This window comes from Zootermopsis nevadensis, unplaced genomic scaffold, assembly GCF_977971745.1.
Source record: "Zootermopsis nevadensis isolate Lab colony 2312 unplaced genomic scaffold, Znev_1.0 Znev_ptg000031l, whole genome shotgun sequence".
Classification (NCBI taxonomy): Eukaryota; Metazoa; Arthropoda; class Insecta; order Blattodea; family Termopsidae; genus Zootermopsis; species Zootermopsis nevadensis.
The window spans coordinates 4,539,090-4,562,287 of NW_028259163.1; the positions used below are offsets into that span (position 1 = coordinate 4,539,090).

At 35.4% G+C, this 23,198-nt stretch overlaps 2 protein-coding genes across 2 annotated transcripts; one reads left to right on the forward strand and one right to left on the reverse strand.

The window, feature by feature from the left end:
* Positions 1–132: 132 nt before the first annotated feature.
* Positions 133–9,734, reverse strand: LOC110827021 (uncharacterized). Its single transcript, XM_022058238.2, has 8 exons — positions 8,928–9,734; positions 7,837–7,963; positions 7,365–7,517; positions 6,313–6,658; positions 3,196–4,826; positions 2,697–2,888; positions 1,534–1,781; positions 133–534 (listed from the first exon to the last, which is right to left on the reverse strand). The coding sequence occupies exons 1-7, from the start codon at positions 9,054–9,056 to the stop codon at positions 1,606–1,608; spliced, it is 2,754 nt and encodes a 917-aa protein (XP_021913930.2). The 5' UTR covers positions 9,057–9,734; the 3' UTR covers positions 133–534; positions 1,534–1,605.
* Positions 9,735–18,831: 9,097 nt separating this feature from the next.
* Positions 18,832–22,847, forward strand: LOC110827041 (uncharacterized). Its single transcript, XM_087359251.1, has 2 exons — positions 18,832–18,975; positions 20,794–22,847. The coding sequence occupies exons 1-2, from the start codon at positions 18,946–18,948 to the stop codon at positions 21,274–21,276; spliced, it is 513 nt and encodes a 170-aa protein (XP_087215377.1). The 5' UTR covers positions 18,832–18,945; the 3' UTR covers positions 21,277–22,847.
* The last annotated feature ends 351 nt before the right edge of the window (positions 22,848–23,198 follow it).

The following is a 23,198-nucleotide window of genomic DNA, read 5'->3' on the forward strand; positions in this document are numbered from 1 at the left end:
GGGGGGGTTATATGATTGGCTGCATTCATTTTAGACATGCAACAACAACAACAACAAAAATAATAATATTTTACTCGGTATTCTATTCATTTCACCATTTTGTTACCCCATGCAAATAAAATATAGCAAAAATAAATAATTACACATGCATGCATGCACATTTTATTGGATGCAAATTTGATGTACAATACAATTTAACAACGCTAAAATACAAAAACAAAACGTAAAATAAAAAGTAAAGCTATCCCACTATACGCCATGTAGGCGCATGAGGGGAGAGGAAAAAGTGATCTCAGCCCCTGTACTACAGGGCTAACGGCTGGATTTTAAATCCGCAGTGAATGGCCCAGCAGCGCGCTACTGTGACGCGCATAAAACAACACCGCAGATGAGACACACGACTCACGGATGATGATTAATAAACAACCTTCTACTTTCATAATCCCTTCCACATTCATGCACTGTTAGCCCAATCAACTCCACAGAACAGGAAATTCCTCGAGAAGCTGGCACGCTGCGGTGGTAAAGAATTTCCTGCGATCATTAAACAAACTTTATTAATGGATTCAGAAAAGTCCGCTCATACACCAGACAATTCCATCACACCTTATTTCTCCAAGATCAATTTCATTATTATCCAACATTGACTAATATTTCAATGTTTTCCTTGAATGTGGTTTTACAGACTAAAATTTTGTATGCATTTCTCATTTCCCTTATTTGTGATACGTCCTACTCGTATTAATAATCCCCGACTGATGATACTGTGAAGATTACGGATCTCTTCATAACGTGATTTTAAACAAATGTTCGTTACTTCATCTGTAGAAGCTTAAAATATTTCCGTGGAATTTTGTCGTCAAATCCCCGAAGGCTCACGTTCTTCCTTTGTCGTGAGACGCCAACTTTCACATCAGTACGTTATAACAGATAAATTATATTTTAACCCTTAACTCACGGAGGACTCAAAAAAATTACATCTTACATTTTTTTTTAGAAAAAGACACTAAGACATCAAATTTAGAATTTTCTTGCATGCCATTTGAATGTGTGGACAGACGGGATTAAAACTCGAGCAGTCTCTCAGACCACGAGTCACTAAAACACGCCACGAGTTAAGAGTTGATACCGAACGCTAAAAGGTTATGAAATCAATTACGGCAAACGTTTCCAAAATTAAACTTCTCACAACTTCATCTTAATTACCAAACCAACTTCTTATGCATAAACCTAAAATCACATTAAGATACGTACTTAAAAATGGCATATATATCATTTTTTTAGAACCCCAATTTTAAGATTTAAATGTCTTCAATGGTTTCTAATCCTCACCTTGATAGTCAAAATTCTTTTGTGTCCTCCATTAACGTATCAAGCAAATTTAATTGCGGCTTAAAAAGTCGATTCACTGGTATTACAACTTCAATTTTGATATTACCTTACCTTTTTACCATCTCTTTCAATTTGCCGCAAACATTCTCTAACGTTCCACACTTTATATTTAAACGAATAAAAAAGACGTCGTTAACTGACCTGGGAGATCGTTCCTTATTTCCGGGACCGCAGAGAACTCCAACAGCAGTAGTTCTGGATACCGAGACCTGATTACCCAGAAGTGAAGTGATGTCCTCCGGTAGTGAACCAGAGATCGTGAGTTCGGCATTTAGATTGCAGTCTGTCGACCAATGGCCTTAACAGCCACGAGAGTCCCGTCACCAAGTATACAACGGCCAACAGCGTGAAGCAGCCAGAAGGGCCTTCGTTGTGAGCGAGGATCGAATCTGTCCAATTACAAGAACAGCAGTGCTTTTAGATATGCTGACTGCGCGAACGTAAACAGAAACAAAACTTAGATTATACCCAATATTCTAGCAAATCCATTGTTTTTGTTCTTTTTCATACCACACTGAACAAATATTCATTTACTTCTGATATTAATCTATTAATATATTTTTTTCAAAGCCAAGTGCACTACAGGTAAACCTGATTCTATATAGACATAAACATAACCTAACCTAACCTAACCTTACCCAACCCAACCTGATACTGAATAGAGATATAAACATAACCAAACATAACCAAAAACCTGCTCCATCATGAATGTAATGTTAATACAAGAGACATCATATTCACTATACAGAACATTCACAATTAAAAATGATGAACACTACTTTATAAAAAATATTTAAATTTTCAAAAATTTTCAGCAACATTATAACATAAAACAAATTAGCAGTAATTAACTCTAACAGCAAAACACTGTGAAAAAAATTGAATAAACAATATTTATTCTTCTTCACAGCGAGTGGTTTATAGCCATTTGGCCAGTTATCGCATCCTAGTCACCTAAGAATTTTGTTTACCCCTTCTCAGAATAGCAGGTGGTAAGCCTGCTGCTTTCATAAAATTTCTACTCAATCCTGATTTATCTGGTAGATTTATTTTTTGAATGTATATGAATATGAAAAGTCTAGCCAGTTAAAAAACCATCATGGCGGATAAATACACACGTGCATGTATACACAAAGCACACACGAGCACGATTACATACTATAATAAAAATTAACCGCAGATATTACTTTGTAAATTGTATTTGATAAAATGTTATGTAGATCTAATTGAACCTCATGTGAAGTTCCATTCCACGATTACTTATGTCTCTTTCTGTGTTAGTTGTACGTTACTGATCTACCTACCGATGACAGAGCCAGTGACGAGTATCAGAATTCCACAAGCGAGATCCAAAATCACATCCACCTTGGCAAGGTTGCAGGTCCCGAGAGCCTCGTGCATAATTGTATTGCCCATGACCACCGTAGCTCCTAGACCCAATCCGAAAATTCCGCAACTCAGAGTCAGGCTGTCGTGTGATTCCATCTTGGACAAAACTGGAAACCACACAGACATAAATATCATTCATATTTAGTTTTAAGAGAATCTAATTTTTTAAAAAAAAGGCATGTACTTAGATATGAGTTTTACGTAAATGAGATATATTAAACCAACTTCTTAATAACTTGCAGTGTACACATTAAAATATTTAAGATTCATAACAATCTGTTCGGTAGTTTACGATATTAAACGCGTGAATGAGGAAACAGACGATCTTCACTTCACGCCTTACTTTGAAGTTCACAAAATATATAAGAATGTATATCTTAAAATTTCCCGCCGCTTAATAAAATTTATACTTACGATAGAGCCCGGACGCAGCGACCAGGTTCCCGGCCGCAAACACGTACTTTCGCTTTTCATGCGACATCTTGGAACACCAAAGAGACAGAAGCAGCAAGCACAACCAGGCAAACCCAGATATCGAGACGGAAAATGCGGCTTCCTCGTTTGTGCACTCGTCGATGATTTTCTTTGCCAGCGACGGGCACAGCGCTGCGAACCCCATCAGACACAGCCTCGTGGCAAATCGTAGTAACAGAGACGGGAAGAAATAAGGGATCGTCACGTATTCCCAAACGCAGCAGAGAAATCGGTCGTAAAGATCTGATGCGCGTCGCCGTCGGAATACTCGACAGTGGCATAGATAGCACGTGCGGCAAGAAATCAGCCTTTGTACGACTCGACAGAAGGATGCGACACACTGATTCCAGCGTCTCAGACAACTGTTTGATGTACTGTCAACAACAGTCTCTGATGACATTAATTTTGCTCCCCAATGTGAGTATTCGCTCTCTCCTAAATCAGGTGATAAACATATTTCTTCGGTTACAGTGACATTTCTATGATCTTCTGGAACTACGATCGTAAGTGAACCGTTTGGTATGAGTCTATGAGAGAAACCGGTATGGTCCACTGCCTGATTACAGTTTCCATTCTCAGTACTGTACAACTTCTGACAATCATCACCATCTGTAACTTCTGCATCTTCTGTCAATAACACAGCATCTGCCGATAACAACTGTTCCGAGCTTCCGATACTGAATCGCTTTTGAACGTGTTTGCTGTCGCAAGATAGTTTAATAGTATCAACATGTCTTGTGACACCATTTTCATATTTATGAACACTTACTTCGTCAGAAGAATGCATCGAGACGCTGTTCGCGTTTGACGCGACAACATCTGTATTTAAAGCATCGTTTTGATTCGTAGCGCTCGTAATACCAGATACCGGTACGTCTTCCATACTCCTCGCCTTCCTGACGATATGATAAAAGTTTTTGGCGGAACGACTCTTTGCAGTACCCATATTACTCAAAAGTGGATCAAATTCACTTACGTCTTCATTATCAAAATTTGAACCGACTTCACATAAACTCGTAGTCCAAACTGCTTTATTAACAGGAAACAAACTTGCCCTTTCTCTTACACCCTGTTTATCAAGTTCTACTTCAACATTTTCAAAATTATTTTTACACGAATTATTCCGCCGGTCTTCCTTGTTGATGTCGTCGTTCTCTGAAACTGACCAATATTTTGCTAACCCATTTTCTATGGAAAACGACATTATCTCTTCCGTAGTTCCGATACTCCATCTTTTATTGTCTACACAATTATCAGTTACTTTAGCATGAACTTTATACAAATCTAAACGACTGTCCATACTCCTTGCTCCACATTGTGGTGTTTTATCTCTGAATTTTACGTCACTTGCATCTTCATGGATATCACTGCAGTCTGAATCATAATTTTCTTCAGATTCTTCAGGAATTTCAGGAAGGATATCAACTCCATTCCTGTTGCATCTTGAACTGCTTTCCAAAATCACGGGCCGTTCACCGATACAATCGTTTAGCTCGGGACTGTTGTCGCAATAGGCAGGATTTCTCCAGCTCTGACTAGATTTCGCGGACATCAAACGCCTTCTGGTGTAACTGTTAACGAAAGAAAATTTAACACTGCGTTCACTGATGAAGAACTCAACGGTAACTTACGGGCTCCCAGCAGCTGCTAGAAAAAGTCTATTTTATTGTTTTATAGAGCGATACTCTACTTGTATCAGGAAAACTTGTAGTGCTTGGTGGTGAGTTATGCAGTTCCAGCCAGGAGCCAGGAAGTGACAGTTGCGTTCAGCTTTATGAATCAATGTACTGTTCTAAAAAAACTTATAATACTGTATTATATGTGAAAAATGAGGATCTTCTTGGAATGTGGTCTTTTCTAAGACACTAACAGTCACGCAGTAAAGAAATTAATTGTCTTTTACAGAATCTTAAGATTAATTAATATGTTCCGTATCCTGAGTCAAACAAATCTATTCCGTAACAAGCAATCCTGTTTTATAAGATATATTTTAGTTTTATCTTTCAGGTTTTCTGACCAAAACTTTGTCAGGATTTTTCGAACGTATAATGCGTTCTACTTATCACATCTGTCTAATCCTTCTTGATTTGATCATTCCATTAATATCCAGTGAAATTTTATGAAACACATTTTCTCCAGCCTCCTATCACTTGTTCTTTTATGATCCAAATATTTTCCTCGGTGGCCTATTCTCATACATCATTAATTTACGATAGTCTTTCAACGTGAGAGACCAAGTTTCAAATCTATACAAAACAAGAAGTAAATTAATTTCTTTTTCCTTTTAAGTTCTTATGTAGGAAACAGACAATACAAAAGATTCTTTACTGCATGACAGCAAGAAAGGTACCCAAGTTTCACCTGTTCTAAATTTCTTAACGAACAAAATTTTGATTTGTCATCGTCATCCCCAAATATCTGAAATTTTTCCACATTTCAAAGGACTAATTAACAATTTTTTATATTTTTATTTCACAAATTATTCCGGTAATAAGACATAAGTCTTAATTTTATCTGTGATAACTTTCAGGCCGCCTTCGTTACTGGGTGTAATCAAACTTGTTCCTTCGCGGCATTTAAAATTTTTCCCAGCATATAAGTAACTTTTTTCTGACTATTACCTCTAATTCGATAACTACGACACGGAGAAACTGATTTATCCAGTCAAGGCCTTTCAGTATTTTACTTTCCATACCAATATAGCATCTAGATTTCAGAAGATTAATTACAGTGGGAAATTTAGCAACTGCGGCAATTAACAGGTCCGCTGACCGTCCCCAGATGAAACATAAATAAATATGGAGCATCGCTGAATGATATTCAAAGGAAAACAGCGATGGACTGCGAGAAAAGTATCCCTGTGCCACTTTGTCAACCATAAGATGACCTGAAAAGGAACCGAGACCACCACGATGAGAAGCCAGTGACTAACCAGCGCGTGTTATGGAGTGGCCTAAGAAAAGACTATACAAAACAAAATTTATGGTTGCGTTAATAATACAGTGTCTTTGCTGGACAACAGAGTTACTCTAGTTTATGGATGCGTAGATGGCTTACACGTCATTGATGTAGCTGTCTCTCCTGGCGGCAGACTGACTCCTGGTGCCCACAAACGTGAAGGTTCTGGGTCGTAAACGATAGCGATGCCTGGTTCGAGGTCGCTGGGTCGGAGGAATGAGTGTTACTGCCCCAATAAGCCCCTGCAAGACCACACCAGCCTGTAGGAGGGGTGCTCCTTGCGATCCGTAGAGGGATATGAAGCCGAGAAGGACCAGCGGCATCGAAAAGAGGGAAAGGGCATTGGTCATATGGGTCACATACTGGGGGACCATAGCATTGTGGCTGGGATAATGGCAGTGGAGGATGATCTCAACTTGCGTTAGCACCAAACTCATACCCAGACCTGAAATGTGAGATACTTTTTGTTAAAATAAAGGTGATTGTTCAAATCCCTTATAAATTTTCTGACCCATGTATGTCATTCATAGAATTGGAAATCTATTAACTAATTCCATTAAACTAAGTATTTCTTGAGAATGTAACAGTTGCTTAGTTAGTCAAAATATTCCCTTGCAATTTCATGAATAATGGATTGAAAAGAACATGGGAAGGAAACAGTCACAATTTAATTAAAGTTACTATGACTACTTTAAACCACAATCTTCATCACAGCGGGATATTTTTAGTTTATTTATTGTAGTGCTTTAATTCAAGTATTTCTAAGTTAATATGAAATTTTAATTCCCTACTTGCATTTTCAAAGTATGTGCTGATATTTACTTGAATCTTGGACTTCCTGAATGTGAAGCAGATGTACCAACCAATCAACCACAATGTATGAACAGTCTCCTGTTCCTACAAAGTTATCAGGAGTGTAAAACTGAAAATTCAACTCCATTTGTTAGTGGGGTAGAGAATGTGTCCATCTTTACCTCCACACAAGTATTTGTCTTCATTTTGTGATGCTTAAAACAGTGAAACTTTTACTTTCTTGTCATACTAAGTAACATCATAAAGAGCTAATGGACCTGCTACAGGTCAGATGAACATTACAGGCATAAATTATAAGATATTGATAAAGGTTAACAGGGTAGAGCCAATGTTCTTACCTCCTAACAAACCATAACTTAGGACCTGCAGTCGTGACCTGTGAAGCAAGGCTGTGCTGGCTAACCCTCCTGCAGCAATAAGGATCCCTGTGAAGGCAAGCAGTCTGCAGCTTTGGCCGCTTCTTCTGTCTGACACCTTCCTGCATAGAGGATCTGAAGACATACGGTATAACCATATTAGTAATGTAAAGTTATACAACAGAATTTGAGGTTATCACGGCTGTGACTTCGAATATGGCTGACTTCATCCACAAATGACACTCGGTGTTAGATATATTTGTTTCAAATCGATAGCCTGGGTATCGTTTACTGCACGAAGAATGGCAATGGTAGCGATTCACTCGGCAAAATTGAACACAGACTTTCCAAGTTCCCCGTGTCGTATTAAAAATTATACGGAAATGTTTTTTAAATCGTGTTTGAATCTATAACTATTTGAGTTGTCTCACATTCTTGGAGAAATTTATTTTACCTGCCAAGCAACATGATACACTGTATGTTATGGGCGTCCATATTGCTTCTCTGAGCGTTACACCTGTTTCGTCAACCAGGCTTACCAACAGCACACCATACGAAGCCAGCACACCAGAGATGACGAACTGGAAAGAAGCAAGGATCACTATAAGTTCAAGTTAATTACTAACGCCATCAATAGGTTCATGTACAAATATATTGGTTAAGACATTAAAAAGTTGTGATAATTATACATTACCACTTTATTGTTTTAAAAATATTTTACAGTATTAACATAGTTACATATAATTTCTTATACACACAAAAATTAAAATATTTTCACAGGTAAAATATATGACATTTTTTACAACAAACGTTTTAATTGTTCCTACTGTAATATTGTATTCCACGGTAGGTCTACTAAGTAAGCTGTTCCAGAAATAAACACAAATCTGAGCATTTGATCATGCCACAACAGAATGAATTACATTATTAAAAAATGACGCAAATCAGAGTTGTATTCACGAAGCAAATAACATCACAGTAAATCATAAGAGTATTTGCTGCAGTTCGATTCAAAATCTTTCGTGTTCCCATATCATATCTAACAACTGAAGATTAAATAGACTGTAATAGATTTAAAATTAATTTAAACTTAACGACTTCTATTGTACTGGTCTGATTCACGATATACACAACAGGTGGGATTTTGTGAACAATGTTATGTTAGGATACTTCTTTCTAATAGGTCACGACATTATCCTTCTAAATCCTTATGTATTCTACTTACTATAATAATCGTTTTTCTACATTACCTCTGTAGTAATGAAACTATTTATTTTATGACTGTATACTGTTACTAAAATAACTGATTAAAATTTCAAAGATGCGGGTTTGATTTCTAGATTTAATATTTATAAATCTTATTTAATATCATGCACAAAACAAGTACAGGTTAACCGAGCCTGGTGTTGGAGATTAAATAAATGAGTTTTCTTTCGGAGTTAATGAAGTCACAGCTTGAAGATTGTCATTTGGAGAATGATAATTTGTGAGCCTCTATTGTCTGTGGTAATAGGTATATTTAATTTTTAAAATTACACAACCTACCTGGAGGATAAAAACTCCGGCCAAAACCAACCAGTTACAGCTTCTTGGCACAGAATTTGTGCTGCTATCTGTATCATCCTCGTCACATATCAAATATTCGTCTTTATCGGAAAACTTTCTTTCTCTCATAGTGAAAACATTTGAAAGTCTGCACTCAGATACGTCACTGAACGTTAAACGGACGAATACCTAACTAAATCCTTGATTCTGGATTCAAATGTATGCATTTACACACTTTCCGCATATTTTATCACCGTTTCATAAAACTTAACACAATCTCTAAATTTGTTGTGAAAATAAAACATTAAATTAATCATAACTGTCACAGATTTCCATATACTAAACAACTGTGTTCACTTTTACATTATATTTCATCATTATAACAAATACGATGACATAACCTCAAACACACAACTTGATATAATTGTATATTCTTGAATCATTTATTTAAAACTTTTCCTTAAAACACCGAACACTTGTCTCCAACCTGTAAATTTTGACGACAGAAATATTTAATAAATTACGCTCAATACATTTTGGAACACAATTTCTAAATTGTTCTGATAAAAACATCGTTACGTTACAATGTAGCCATGTTCCTTTGTTCGGTTATCTGTATACACTTTCTTCCATGTTTCTTGAACGATGTCCGCGATTTTCTTAATTAACGAACGAAATTATTCTGGTTGCGTGTTAATCTATTTAAATGTTTTGTTAAACTGTAAAACGCAAAACAGAAAGTATCAAAACTGTTTTAAACCTGAGAAACCTTAACACTCGTAAGCCCATATTCGTAATCTCATTACTGTTCTGTGGATAAGAACGTCCCTCGTGGTTTGTGTATCACGTACTATCTTATCTAAAGCCAAACCCTGTTTATTTTAGTGACACAGTCAGTTACATAAATGTTAAGATCGATAAACATAAAAAAATTCTGACCTTACTTAAGCTACATTATAATAATATAATAAATAATAAAATAATACGGTTAATAATAAACGTCGTGGATTAGAGATTTGAATAAACGACGGATTTATAACCCAGAGTGGTAATATGGTAAGAGACACATTTGTTTCATTTATCAATATTTTATAGTGTGAAGGTTACGAAATTTTTTGACTGAGAAACTGAATTACAGCTGTTCAAATATTTGGAAACGACTGTCAAAAAAAAAAAAATCAGAATTATATTCACGAGGAAACGTTTGTTAAAATGTAGTTGAGAATATTTTGTCTTCCAGTCTGACGTAAAAAATTTAAATTTTAAAACATTAATTTTAACTGTCGTTTTGTATGGGTTTCAAACCTGGTCTTTCATCTTAATTAATTTCTTCTATTTATAGCTTATTTAACGACGCCTTCTGTATCTAGACTATGTAGTATTGGGTGAAACGACGATACTGAGTAATGAACTCTAAAGGATGTGGAAGGAAGCGGTTGGTGCCTAATTCAGAGTACTAACCCGGAATTTACCTTGAGGTGACTGAGGAAACCTTCAGCATGGACAGCCGGTCTCCGGGCCGAGATTTGAACCCGGGAGTTCTCGAATACGAAACTGGAGAGCTAACCATTTTAATACGAGATTTCGGTGTCCTTACGTTGGGGGAACTACGGATTGAGGATGTTTGAGGAAAGGGTGTCGAGAATATTTGAACCTGAGTGGGACGACGTACCAGCATGGAGAAAGTTTCATAATGATTATGATTTTCAGTCTTCACGAAATATTATAAAGGTGAACAAATCTAAGAGGATGAGATAGGCGAGGCATGTAGCGCGCATGGGATGATGAGAAATTCGTACAAAATTCCCACTAGAAAATCTAGGCGTAGATGGGATAATATTAAAATAGATCTTAAGGTGACAGGGTTGGAGGGAGTTGATTGGATTCAACTGACTTGGGCTGTGTGAACCGGATTTTTTTTAATACGGTGATACATTTTCGGGCTGTATACAAGGTAGGGATTTTAGAATTAAATAACATGAAACATAGAATTTATGAAGAAATTAATGCAAAATACTGCATAATGAAATGTGTTATGAATCCATTCCATTAGTGGATATATCTGGATGGACAACATTTTGACGGGTATTATTCTATAATATTTCTAAATAATGTAAAATTCGCATTTATGTTTGAATTTCTCAGTTATATACCATATTACTTGCTATGGCGAATGGCGACTTAAAACCGGTTATTTGTTCATGTCGAAGTATTTCAGCAATGTTGTAATTTCCCCTTAATTTACTGATAACACTGCAATCGTATCTCAGTATTTGCTAAGTAGATGATAAAACATACCAGGAAAATTACACGAGTCAACTCATAATTTGCATTAATACTTAACCCATAAATCAGAAGCACGAATAAAGAGTACTTACGAATTCAGTTCGTACCTCAAAGAAAACACCACACTTTACCATTACAAAGATCAACTGGTTAACGCTGTTTAAGGAAATAATCGCTGTTTATAATGAGACACGCATTGCGTACATAATATTTAAACATCTAGTCCGTACCGCGAAGAAAACACAACTCTTCACCATTACAAAGATCAACTGGTTAACGCTGTTTAAGGAAATAATCTCTGTTTATAATGAGACACGCGCTGCGTACATAATATTTAAACATCAAGTCCGTACCGCGAAGAAAACACAACTCTTCACCATTACAGAGATCAACTGGTTAACGCTGTTTAAGGAAATAATCGCTGTTTATAATGAGACACGCATTGCGTACATAATATTTAAACATCTAGTCCGTACCGCGAAGAAAACACAACTCTTCACCATTACAAAGATCAAATGGTTAACGCTGTTTAAGGAAATAATCGCTGTTTATAATGAGACACGCATTGCGTACATAATATTTAAACATCTAGTCCGTACCGCGAAGAAAACACAACACTTCACTATTACAAAGATCAACTGGTTAACGCTGTTTAAGGAAATAATCGCTGTTTATAATGAGACACGCATTGCGTACATAATATTTAAACATCTAGTCCGTACCGCGAAGAAAACACAACTCTTCACCATTACAAAGATCAACTGGTTAACGCTGTTTAAGGAAATAATCGCTGTGTGTTCTGAGGGCCATATGACGTACACAGTTTTTAAACCAGTGGTGCATATAATTACCATTGGGCTTTAAAGTTTTAAGTAAATAATTAGATAGGCTGGAAACGTAGCACGCGTAAGGAGGTGAGAAATTAATACATTTTAGTTCGAGAACCTCAACAAATCTTCAGAGACGTAACGATACACGTGAGGATAAGATTAAAATGGATCTTAGTTTACGAAAGAATGAATATACGCGGTGACATTAATTGGTTCAGGACACGTGTACAATTAACAATTTATCACAATGGTAATGAGTGGTTACCATCGTAATAATTATAAAACTTAAAGATAAATGATATATGCCATATCTTAAAACTTTAATCATTAAATAATATTTTGTATGCAATGATATAATTAATGCATTCGCAAAAAGCTAAATTTACTAATTTCAAATTCTTGAACGAAATATGCAGTACACGAAAAGATGGCAGGAGAGGGTACAGAGTTAATTTTCCCACGCGACTAGAAAAAGTTTTCGAACTAGCGTTTTGCTTGCGAACTTCCGACGTTAACTGCAACAATCCAAAGATGACTAAACAATGACATTGTAACGAGCAGACGAACAGATAAATAAAATAAGGAAACATGTATCTTTTAGGATTTTATCACTACGCATGCGCAGAACCTCCCTCCAGTATCTTTTCTGTCGCCAACGGCAGATTTTGACATTGACTCCAACTGTTAACAGCAGAATGCTGAATCTGTAATCTAATTCCCCCATAACTATTATCCCTAACCACACACTAATAATTGCAGCAAGGACCTCTGAAACGTCGTTAAACATCGACCAGACTACACAACGCAACAACCCAGAAGACGGAAATCTTCATACTCATAGCACTGATGATGGAGGCAGTATGACCTCCGAAACGTTGGTTAACATCGACCAGACTACACAGCGCAACAACCCAGAAGACAGAAATCTTCATCGCCCTGATGATGGAGGCAGTATGACCTCTGAAACGTTGGTAAACATCGACCAGACTACACAGCGCAACAACCCAGAAGACAGAAATCTTCATACTCATTGCCCTGATGATGGAGGCAGTATGACCTCTGAAACGTTGGTTAACATCGACCAGACTACACAACGCAACAACCCAGAAGACGGAAATCTTCATACTCATAGCACTGATGATGGAGGCAGTATGACCTCTGAAACGTTGGTTAACATCGACCAGACTACACAGCGCAACAACCCATAAGACAGAAATCTTCATACTCATTGCCCTGATGATGGAGGCAGTATGACCTCTGAAACGTTGGTTAACATCGACCAGACTACACAACGCAACAACCCAGAAGACAGAAATCTTCATACTCATTGCCCTGATGATGGAGGCAGTATGACCTCTGAAACGTTGGTTAACATCGACCAGACTACACAGCGCAACAACCCAGAAGACGGAAATCTTCATACTCATAGCACTGATGATGGAGGCAGTATGACCTCTGAAACGTTGGTTAACATCGACCAGACTACACAGCGCAACAACCCAGAAGACGGAAATCTTCATACTCATCGCCATGATGATGGAGGCAGTATGACCTCTGAAACGTTGGTTAACATCGACCAGACTACACAGCACAACAACCCAGAAGACAGAAATCTTCATACTCATTGCCCTGATGATGGAGGCAGTATGACCTCTGAAACGTTGGTAAACATCGACCAGACTACACAGCGCAACAACCCAGAAGACAGAAATCTTCATACTCATCGCCCTGATGACGGAGGCAGTATGACCTCTGAAACGTTGGTTAACATCGACCAGACTACACAGCGCAACAACCCAGAAGACAGAAATCTTCATCGCCCTGATGATGGAGGCAGTATGACCTCTGAAACGTTGGTAAACATCGACCAGACTACACAGCGCAACAACCCAGAAAACAGAAATCTTCATCGCTCTGATGACGGAGGCAGTATGACCTCCGAAACGTTGGTAAACATCGACCAGACTACACGGCGAAAGAACCCATAAACAGCCATCTTGAGACTCTCCGCAGTGGAAACATCAAATCCTATAAACTGCAGTCTGGTGGTTTAATACGCAATCTGTGATAAGATAATGGAAACTTTTCAAGTTACTCTGCACTGTGCTGCCATCTGTACAGCGCCAGCATTCCGCATTCGATGCGCACGTGCTTTTTTTTTTGTTTTTTTTGCAATTACGTATTTCTGAATAATGTTACTCTGTTACAATAACATAATTTTAAGGTCAATTATCAGGGTTTTAGTCGAATGGGGTTGATCTAAGGTAACAGCGCAGGGCTCTTTTTGAGTTCCGGAATACAGTCCTCGTAATTTTTAAACCTTTACAACTCAGTGGCGTCTACTATAAGTACAACCTACGTTACCACTAAATAATTATGCGTCTCGTCCAAATTTCCTTAAACAACGTTAACCAGTTGATCTTTGTAAGGTAAGATGTGATGTTTTCTTTGCGGTATGGACTGAATTTTTGTGTTATTTAAATGTGTTTCAGCTTCAAATTTTAAATACCGAGGGTCATTTAAGCTGTAATTTAAACAGCCTATAAGAAACGGAATGTTCAGGATTGTGTCTGGAGTTTGTTAGTTAGTTACAAGATATAAAATACATCTACCTACATTTTAAAAAAGGAATTGATAGCGTAACAGTTCGTTAGAACATAAACTTGTTCTAGTAAGAAACATTAGTATTTCTAAGTATGTGTATTTCAAGAGTTGTTTATAGTTAAATTATGAATTTAAAACCAGTGTAACTCTCCATAAGTAACACCTTCCAGTTATGTAATAAGAATGTAAAAAAAAATAGCATTGCAAAGTATGTGTACTTCATTGGAATATTCCATTCTTGTCTTCTTTACGTCATCTGGAGACGGATTTCGCCAAAAACTGCAAGCACCTTAAATGCCATACACAAGAAGCTGATATCTGAGACCAAATTTCAAGGTCATCGCAGGGAAATGAGCCTGAATTTAATTTTAAAGCCTTCAGCACACAAATCACAACTTAAATGTAAGTCGTATTATTTACAGTTGCCGTAAACTGAGTCACTTCACGTGGAATTGTTAAAACTACTGCATATTCGTAGCTGGCAGAGACAAAGGGAACATATAACAAGTTACAGCAGGAAAATTCTTATTAACAGATACTGTTAAGGAAAGACATTTAAATATATAAAATGGGAAGTATAATGCAGATGGCATTGGTGGTGAGTGTTATATGCAATAAAATATATATCCTTGTTAATACTAATTTATATATAGAATCCATGTTTATAATTTACTTACCCGAAAAGAGAGTTAAATTAGAAACATACGAAGACAGTTTTATATATTAGTTGCGTATAAAAAAATGTGTTTCAGCCTTATTTCTGGAATGGAAGTATAAAACTGCAAGAATTTTAAATTTTAAATTTCCTTAACTGCCTCAATTTTCAAATACAATTTTTTTTGCTAAATACTCGTACTCATACTCGTTTGACTATGATTAAAAATAAATACGTAGATTTTTTGGTACCTACTGCTAAAAACAGAAGCATTTCATATACTGCATTTTCAATAAAATTTTTATCGTTCTTATGGAATATACCTGATATAAATGAAAACAACCCTTCAACACAATTTTAATTTTAACATTCTATTATATAAAAATATAATATTGGTTTGTTGAGTAACTGACTGAAAAGTATGTTTTGTATTAAAGTAATAACTATTGATAAACCTACTATAAAAGGGCTTCCAAAATATGCATTCTTACATATTTATTATTTTTAAGACCAATGTTCTTCACTACTAACGCAGATATTATTATTATTATTATTATTTAGGCTCTTTGCTATTGGCAAACACTTTAAATTGAATTATTATTATTTTCAATTTATGTAATTATTCATTTGTGGATAATGGAATGCAAATATACTACGTACATAGTAAACCTCTATGGGGAGGCTACTCACCGCTATTTATCGCCCTGATGACGGAGACAGTAATAACCTCCGAAACGTTGGTAAACATCTACCATACTACACAGTGCAACAACCAAGAAGACAGAAATCTTCATACTCACCGCCGTGAAAACCTCAAATCAAAATTACAAATACTAGGAATGATGTAAAAGAAAATTAACTTCTGTACACATTAATAATATATTAAGCAGCGACCGAGATCTTAAACAGGGTAATGTTTTTGAAACGGATAGAAAAAGTATGGAGTTGCGCGCGCAGCGAATATCACCCCCGTGACAAGAACTATTCATGTAACCTTGTCCTCACAGTATTACAACTATACCTGTCGGTTCCAGATAATTGCATTAGGATGCTTCCAGTTTACGTCGGCTCAACTGGAAACGAGTAACGACAATGTAACCGAAATCTTGATTCGATACGGAGGGCTCCTGAGAGACGCAGGGGCGACCGGAACATGTACCACAACATGTACAGCTTCAGGGATATTTCCAGTCCCAGGAAACTGTTCTCTGTTTCAAGCATGTGTTCCTTCTACCAACGGAGGCTTTGTCTCAACCACGGCTTCATGTGGGACGTTAAACTTCGATCCCGTTGCCCTAGCATGTTCATCATCGTACGTCTGTCCGTCATGTACCGGACCAGGGTTCATTTGCGTATCAACTACACTGTTCACTTTGTGTGCTGATAATGGTGTAACAATTTTAAGTAATTATCCGTGTCCGTCAAATTATTTCTGTAATCAAAAATGTGTTTCCCCTTGCTTGAATTACATACCAGATTGTTAAACTGTAATTCATTTCAAACGATAACTCAAATGACTTATGCCATTATTAATTCCTATTTGTTAATGCACATGACCATAATTCTTACATGGTAACTGATATTAAAAAATAACCTACTTTTACACGTTTGTCGACAAATTACTTGGAAAACAATCCATATATAATGAATGTAAACTGTAACACAGCTGTAACAATTGTGGCTTTATCAGAGTACAATTAAGAAAATAAATTACATCAATATGACAAAAGAACAAATAAGTAGACATATTATAATTTAAAACGCGTGATACATGTACATTTATACTTACAGATACACACCAAGAGAATGTCTATCCTTTCCTTCCCAATCCCTAGGTTTGAAGGCAAATTTGTGTGACCTGATCGACACCTAACCTAAAACTAGATATTTTCTGACATTCCCCACTATTAACTATGATTTGTACAGACCTGCCTCAAAATTCAAACTGTATTACCAATAGATATACAATGTTATTAAGGGAGTATAATACGATACATTTATTTTATATAATTAAGAATCACCCTGTATGTAATTATTAATTTCGTGGAATAAAAGTCATATATTTCCAAAAATCATATTAAATGTGACTTAGATTAACAAACACTAAAGTTAGAATACGAAAGAGGATATAAAATGAGAAATTAAACATTTTTAAAGTTTATTTATTTATAGTCTATTAAACGACACTCTTCAGTAGCTCATATTATGGCTTTGAAATACGTGTAATATTTAATGGTTAATTTGAAAAATAATAAAAATTAACTTATACCTGATCATGTATGGTATTTTCTTATCTTAACGGGATTATATATGTGTAAAGATGGAGATATTAAAAAATCCTGTGTTGTTGATACATGTTTTGTCGTCCTTTCTAGGACTTAACTTGCGACACACATTCATATGATTTATCAGCTATTGTTACGCTATGACCTTGCTCTATATTTTCATGCCATTTGGAGTACACCTGATTCAATGTACATTAAATTCTGATGCGTTATAAACAATTTCAATGAAACTTTTGGCCCTTATAAAAATCTATCTGTACTTCATATTCGTAGCCCGTTGTTTATTTTTAAATTTAATCTTAAATATTTTTGTTAACTTTAAATAAACCTAAACAGAAGAAATCTACATATTTATGCTGACGTAAATATACGGAAATACATAAAAGCATGGCATACACGTACTATTTATATAAATATAAATAAAGTAAATATAAAAGTCAGTGTGAAGACGGGTCTAGAAAAGTCTACTAACTTTGGATCACAACCAACAATAGATGTTTAACATACCGACTTTCAAGTAGCTAATCTTCTGTCTGAGACTTACACAACTCCTTAAGAATTTATGTTGTGAATTTTTATTCCAGCTAATTCTTTAACGTAAGCAATGAAGCAGACATTTCTAAACTGAAAGACTTTTCTTTAAAATGCAGGTTTAGTGTCTATCAGACTACACTGCTCAAACAACGCAGATGACAGCCATGTTTATATTCTCTGACGTGAAAACCTGAAATCTTTCTCTGCTAGAAACTTTTAAATAATCGTTTTTAAACCTTGACAAAATATGAAGAGATATATAAAGACGAAATTGGCGGGAGAGCCGACAGGCACTAATTTTTAACCGGGGAGTTAAGCTTAGGATCTTAGATTTGCGGTTCCGAAGGTCCCCAGGCAGTGCCAACTCGTCCTAGTGGAGTTAGGTTTAATGAAGGTAAATCATTTGGACGTGTAGAAGATGCGATTAAAAGTAGAACAAGATAAGAATTCGAGTAGGGTTGAAGCCGAAACTAGTCTAAATATGATTTAAGCAATCAAGTCTTGTAAACAATCCGTCAGTCAAAAAACTATTACAAATCGTCTACTGTATCTGTTAACCCTCGCATCAAGAATATTCTTTAATGTCTTCGAGATCATTATTCTAATGTCTACACACGCGCGCAATTCCCATAAGCAAAGATGTGGAACTAGGTCATTGCTGGAATTTATGATACTTTATGTATATAATGGATAATTTGGGTTAGTTTACGTTACGTTATTGAAGAGTATATATTCTTAGTTACAGTAGGTAGGAGCAAAAGTTCGTCTTCAACGCGACAGAGCTACGCTCAGAAGAATTGACAGTCACTGTTTTAACTTACAAGATGGCAAGTGTATGGCAGTTAATAACGTTGGTAAGTTCAAATTTTATCAAATTTTTCCTTTTTTTATTCATGGCAGGGCCCACCAATCGTCTACCCAAGGGCAATGTGATGCCCTCAGAATTGTTCTGGGATGCCCGCTAGAATTTTAGTATAAGAATTCACAATTTTCAATCCCTTGAAGTATAAAGATGGATAAAATAGTAGAATCAAATAGAAACTTATTAGAGAGAAGTTAAAGGCATTGTATGAGGTTAAGTCGTAGAAATTGCATCTATTGGTAACGTTCCCAGGCAAAGCCAGTTTGTCTTTCTGATAAGAATATAATAAGAGTATAAAAAGGTGATAAGTGGTGACAGCTTTGGAACAAAGACGGAAAATTTTGATTTTTTTTATAAATTCTGGCAAACCGTAATTTAAAACAATTAATATTTAGTCCGTACCGCAAAGAAAATACGACGTGTCTCAATACAAATACGTATTAATTAATGTTTTTAAAGTAAGTATTAACTTTTTATTTTGGAAAAAAATAATAAAATAAAGAGATTTTAAATTTTAAGCAGAAGATAAACATATTTTTATCACTCGATCTTAAAGGGTCGAGTGTTTAATTTATAACTGTTCGATTATTTGTGTACTCCTGCGATATAATAAAACTGGAGGCCCGCGGGCCACATCAGACCCGAAAACAGTCGTAACCATTCCAACAAAATTAAGTGATAATTTGTTACCAATTACTAAAATCTACGTAAAATATTAAGTTATCCGGGTAAAAATTATGCCACATACAGGAACAAATATAAATGAATGAATAATTGTAATTTGTGAATTTAAGTAACATTTATATTTGAGCATTGTTTATGATAATTTGTTATTTCTGAATATGTAATTTTAAAGATAATAAAAAATAACTACTAGTTATAAAAATAGTGTTAGAACGGTTTAATTGGTCCTTGGGTCTATGGAAAAAAATATTCTTGGTTTAAGTGAAGAAAATGCTGGACGGATTCCTTGAGCTAATTAAAAAATGTCCACCTTTCATGAGACCCGAAAGTCCATTACTGTGTTTAGAAAGAACCTCTACTGTCCTCTACCCATAACCAGATGAATACAATGAAAAACTGTCTATCGTATTTCTTGAACACACAATTATCCTCCCTTCTGCGCTCACTTGTGTTCTCTTCACGTTTTAAAATCTACAAATTACCATGTGATTTGACCATCTTAACACTATCTGATATACAGCAGAAATAAAAACATGATTGCGAAGAATTCAGTGGAGGATTAATTCTATATTAAGGGGTTTATAACTATATACATAAACAAATAACAAAATTTATTAAAAAATGCACACATTACCCAACTTCTAAGAATCTATAAACAGTTTTTAGTGCCCAGAACTTAACTGAAACATATTTCATAATGGAAAGTAATTTATGTAATACTACAAAGTACAGGGGCTTGTTTTACGTAAATACCAATAAACTTTATTTCTGTCAAGTTCTGATTATTAAAAACCCAAAGAACACTTCTAAAGTCGAAATATACAGTGGATTCCGGATAATCGGGCCATCGATTTTCGGGGTAGTCATTTATTTGGGACAAATCTCACAGAACAAAAATTTTAACTCTCTACGTGAAACTTCGCATAATTGGGCCAAAGTTTTCTAGTCTCTACGTGTACAAATTAACCAGAATCCACAGTATTTTTACAGTAACTTTTATAATAATTATGACATCTGTATATATTTAATTATTCTGTGCACACACTTATTATTCTTAAAATGTTTCAAACATAAAAAAAACATATACTTGATACGTCATAATCCTTACAAAATGCTTATTTTTCAGGTTCTGGTTGCATTAACTGTGCAGTTAACATGCGCGAATTTGGAGTTAAATGCTCGAAGCCTGGCTGACAACGAAGATAACTATCGAAGAATTATAGATCGGAGAGCACGGAATCTAAATATCGTTCCTCACACTAGATCAGTAAGATACCCACATCTTTTAGACGCGCATAAATATTACATCCGAGTCACATATCCTGATGGTAAAATAGTATTCGCGGAATATACTTGTCCCAATGGAATTCATTTCAACCCAGGAACTGAAACATGTGAAGCTCAGGATGGCCAAATAGCTGATCCACCGATAATACCAGAGCTGCCGGACATTAAATGTGGAAGTTTTCTTGGATACTATTGCCACCCTTCGGGAGAATACACGTACTGCACGCCAGATAAAAAAGAAATTATTCCTAAAGAGAGTTGTGTCACAGACAAAAGATGCTATCCTGGTGAATCATTTCCGTGCACGAAAAAAAAACCCTAATATCCTACAAAAGTCGTTAACATGAAATCACAGTATCAGATAAAAGCTTATCTGCATTTCTATTATATTCTACATATATCTGATATATTCAAGCAAAACATTACCTGTCATTCTATCGCTTTTTCTCTCCCATCTTCGTAAAATTACTGCTAATATTTTGTAAAAACTTCTGTGTATTTCCTGTTCTATCAACGCGCAATCAAACTGAATGTTGTAGAAGTAAGAGAATAAACAGATTGATTAGACGCATTTTATTAAGATTATTAATATTGTACATTTATGTTTTCAGTTCATTGTTTGTTTGCTTTTGTATTGTAAATTTCTGTATTGTTGTTAGTGCTTGGCTGTTATTGGCCTTTTTGGCTGTTGTCAAGCACTTTAATAAATGAATTGAATTGAATTTTAGTGTCTTGTTAATGGGATGCAACTTAATTTAAGTAAAACGACTGTTATATCATTCACCCGAAAGACAAACAGTATTTACTTTAATTACAAATTGTGTAACAACCTGGTGGCACGTTCTTATTGTGTTAAAGATCTCGGTGTTCTACTGGACTGTAAGCTTTATTTTCATCAGCATATCAACTATATATTCTCACAAGGCTTAAAAATGCTAGGTTTGATTCGGTACATTACGTCTTCCTTCTCCACTGTTGATAGCCTTTTGGTTTTGTACAGTATTTTAGTCCGATCCAAAATTGAGTATGCATCCGTTGTTTGGAACTCTATTACTAATACTGATTCCTTTAAATTGGAAAGGATTCAAAGGAAATTTGTAGCTCTATGTTACACTAGATTCTTTAATGGCGTTTGTGGCTATAATTATGACGATATATTAGTTAGATTAAATTTCTTATCGTTACATTTAAGGAGGAGGCTTTTGGATGCGCTTTTCCTCATCAATGTTTTTAAAGGCAAAATTAGTTGCTCATCTGTTGTTGATACAGTTAGTCTCTGCGTACCTACTAGGTCTATCAGAGACTACTCTACCTTTATTGAAAAACGTAATTTCAAGGCCAGTCCCTCTGCCAGATGCGTTTCTGGTGCCAATGCAGTCTGCAGGAGCATCGACATCTTTAACAAAGATCGTGTTTTGCTTATTGAGCTCAGTCAGCTTTTTAAATAATAATAATTGTTCTGTTTTCTCTTATCATATTTTTGTTTTTAATCGAATTTGTTCTACCTCATTCCTTTCTCTCTTCCTGTATCACCTTTTCGTCTTAAATCTATTTTATCTTGTCTCATTATTTCTTTATTTTATTCCTGGGTTCTTTGGGTTTATTTCCCAATGATTATTGTATATTTGTTTTCACTTAGTATTAATATTTTATCTTATACGTCATCTATATATTATATCATTGTTATTAACTTCCGTTTTTGTGCTTGGCTGTAATTGGCCCAGTTCGGCTGTTACCATGCACACTAATAAATTAATTGAATTTTTTTATAAATCTCTGTTTATGGTTACAATAAAATGTAAAAGTCAATACATTATATATAATTATTCAATGTTATGTACTATCTGTTTTGCTTTAATAATTAAATACAATAAATTCATTATTTAGTAATTACTAAGGTGTGTGTTTACTGACATCCTTTCCTGTTTGTATGTCCATTATTTTGACATAAAATATCATGCACTGCTATGATTAATGATCAATAATATCCCATTGGACGGATTTAGATAAAATTTGATTTTATACCACTAAATGCACGTAGCAAAGAACACACGAGATATCATGTATATTCCAGTATAAAATAAATCCTCCGTGCCTCTTTAAAATACTGTTTGCGAGTGGATTAGTTTACTGTGGCTTCCTGTCGGATCCCTGAACAATTTTAACGGAAATATTCCAAGAACGAATTTGTGAACTGTTAGTATTCTGGTACGAACTGAATTTTTCCAGTTTACATGTTTACTA

What these genes read in the sequence shown, in the direction of transcription:
- LOC110827021 (XM_022058238.2), bottom strand. Translation starts at nt 9,056, where the DNA reads ATGAGAGAAAGAAAGTTTTCCGATAAAGACGAATATTTGATATGTGAC. An exon ending in TGTATCATGTTGCTTGGCAG is followed by an intron (nt 7,518 to 7,836) that starts GTAAAATAAATT and finishes GTATGTCTTCAG; the next exon opens with ATCCTCTATGCAGGAAGGTG. An exon ending in CGTCACTGGCTCTGTCATCG is followed by an intron (nt 1,782 to 2,696) that starts GTAGGTAGATCA and finishes GTAATTGGACAG; the next exon opens with ATTCGATCCTCGCTCACAAC.
- LOC110827041 (XM_087359251.1), top strand. Translation starts at nt 18,946, where the DNA reads ATGGCAAGTGTATGGCAGTTAATAACGTTG. An exon ending in TATGGCAGTTAATAACGTTG is followed by an intron (nt 18,976 to 20,793) that starts GTAAGTTCAAAT and finishes CTTATTTTTCAG; the next exon opens with GTTCTGGTTGCATTAACTGT.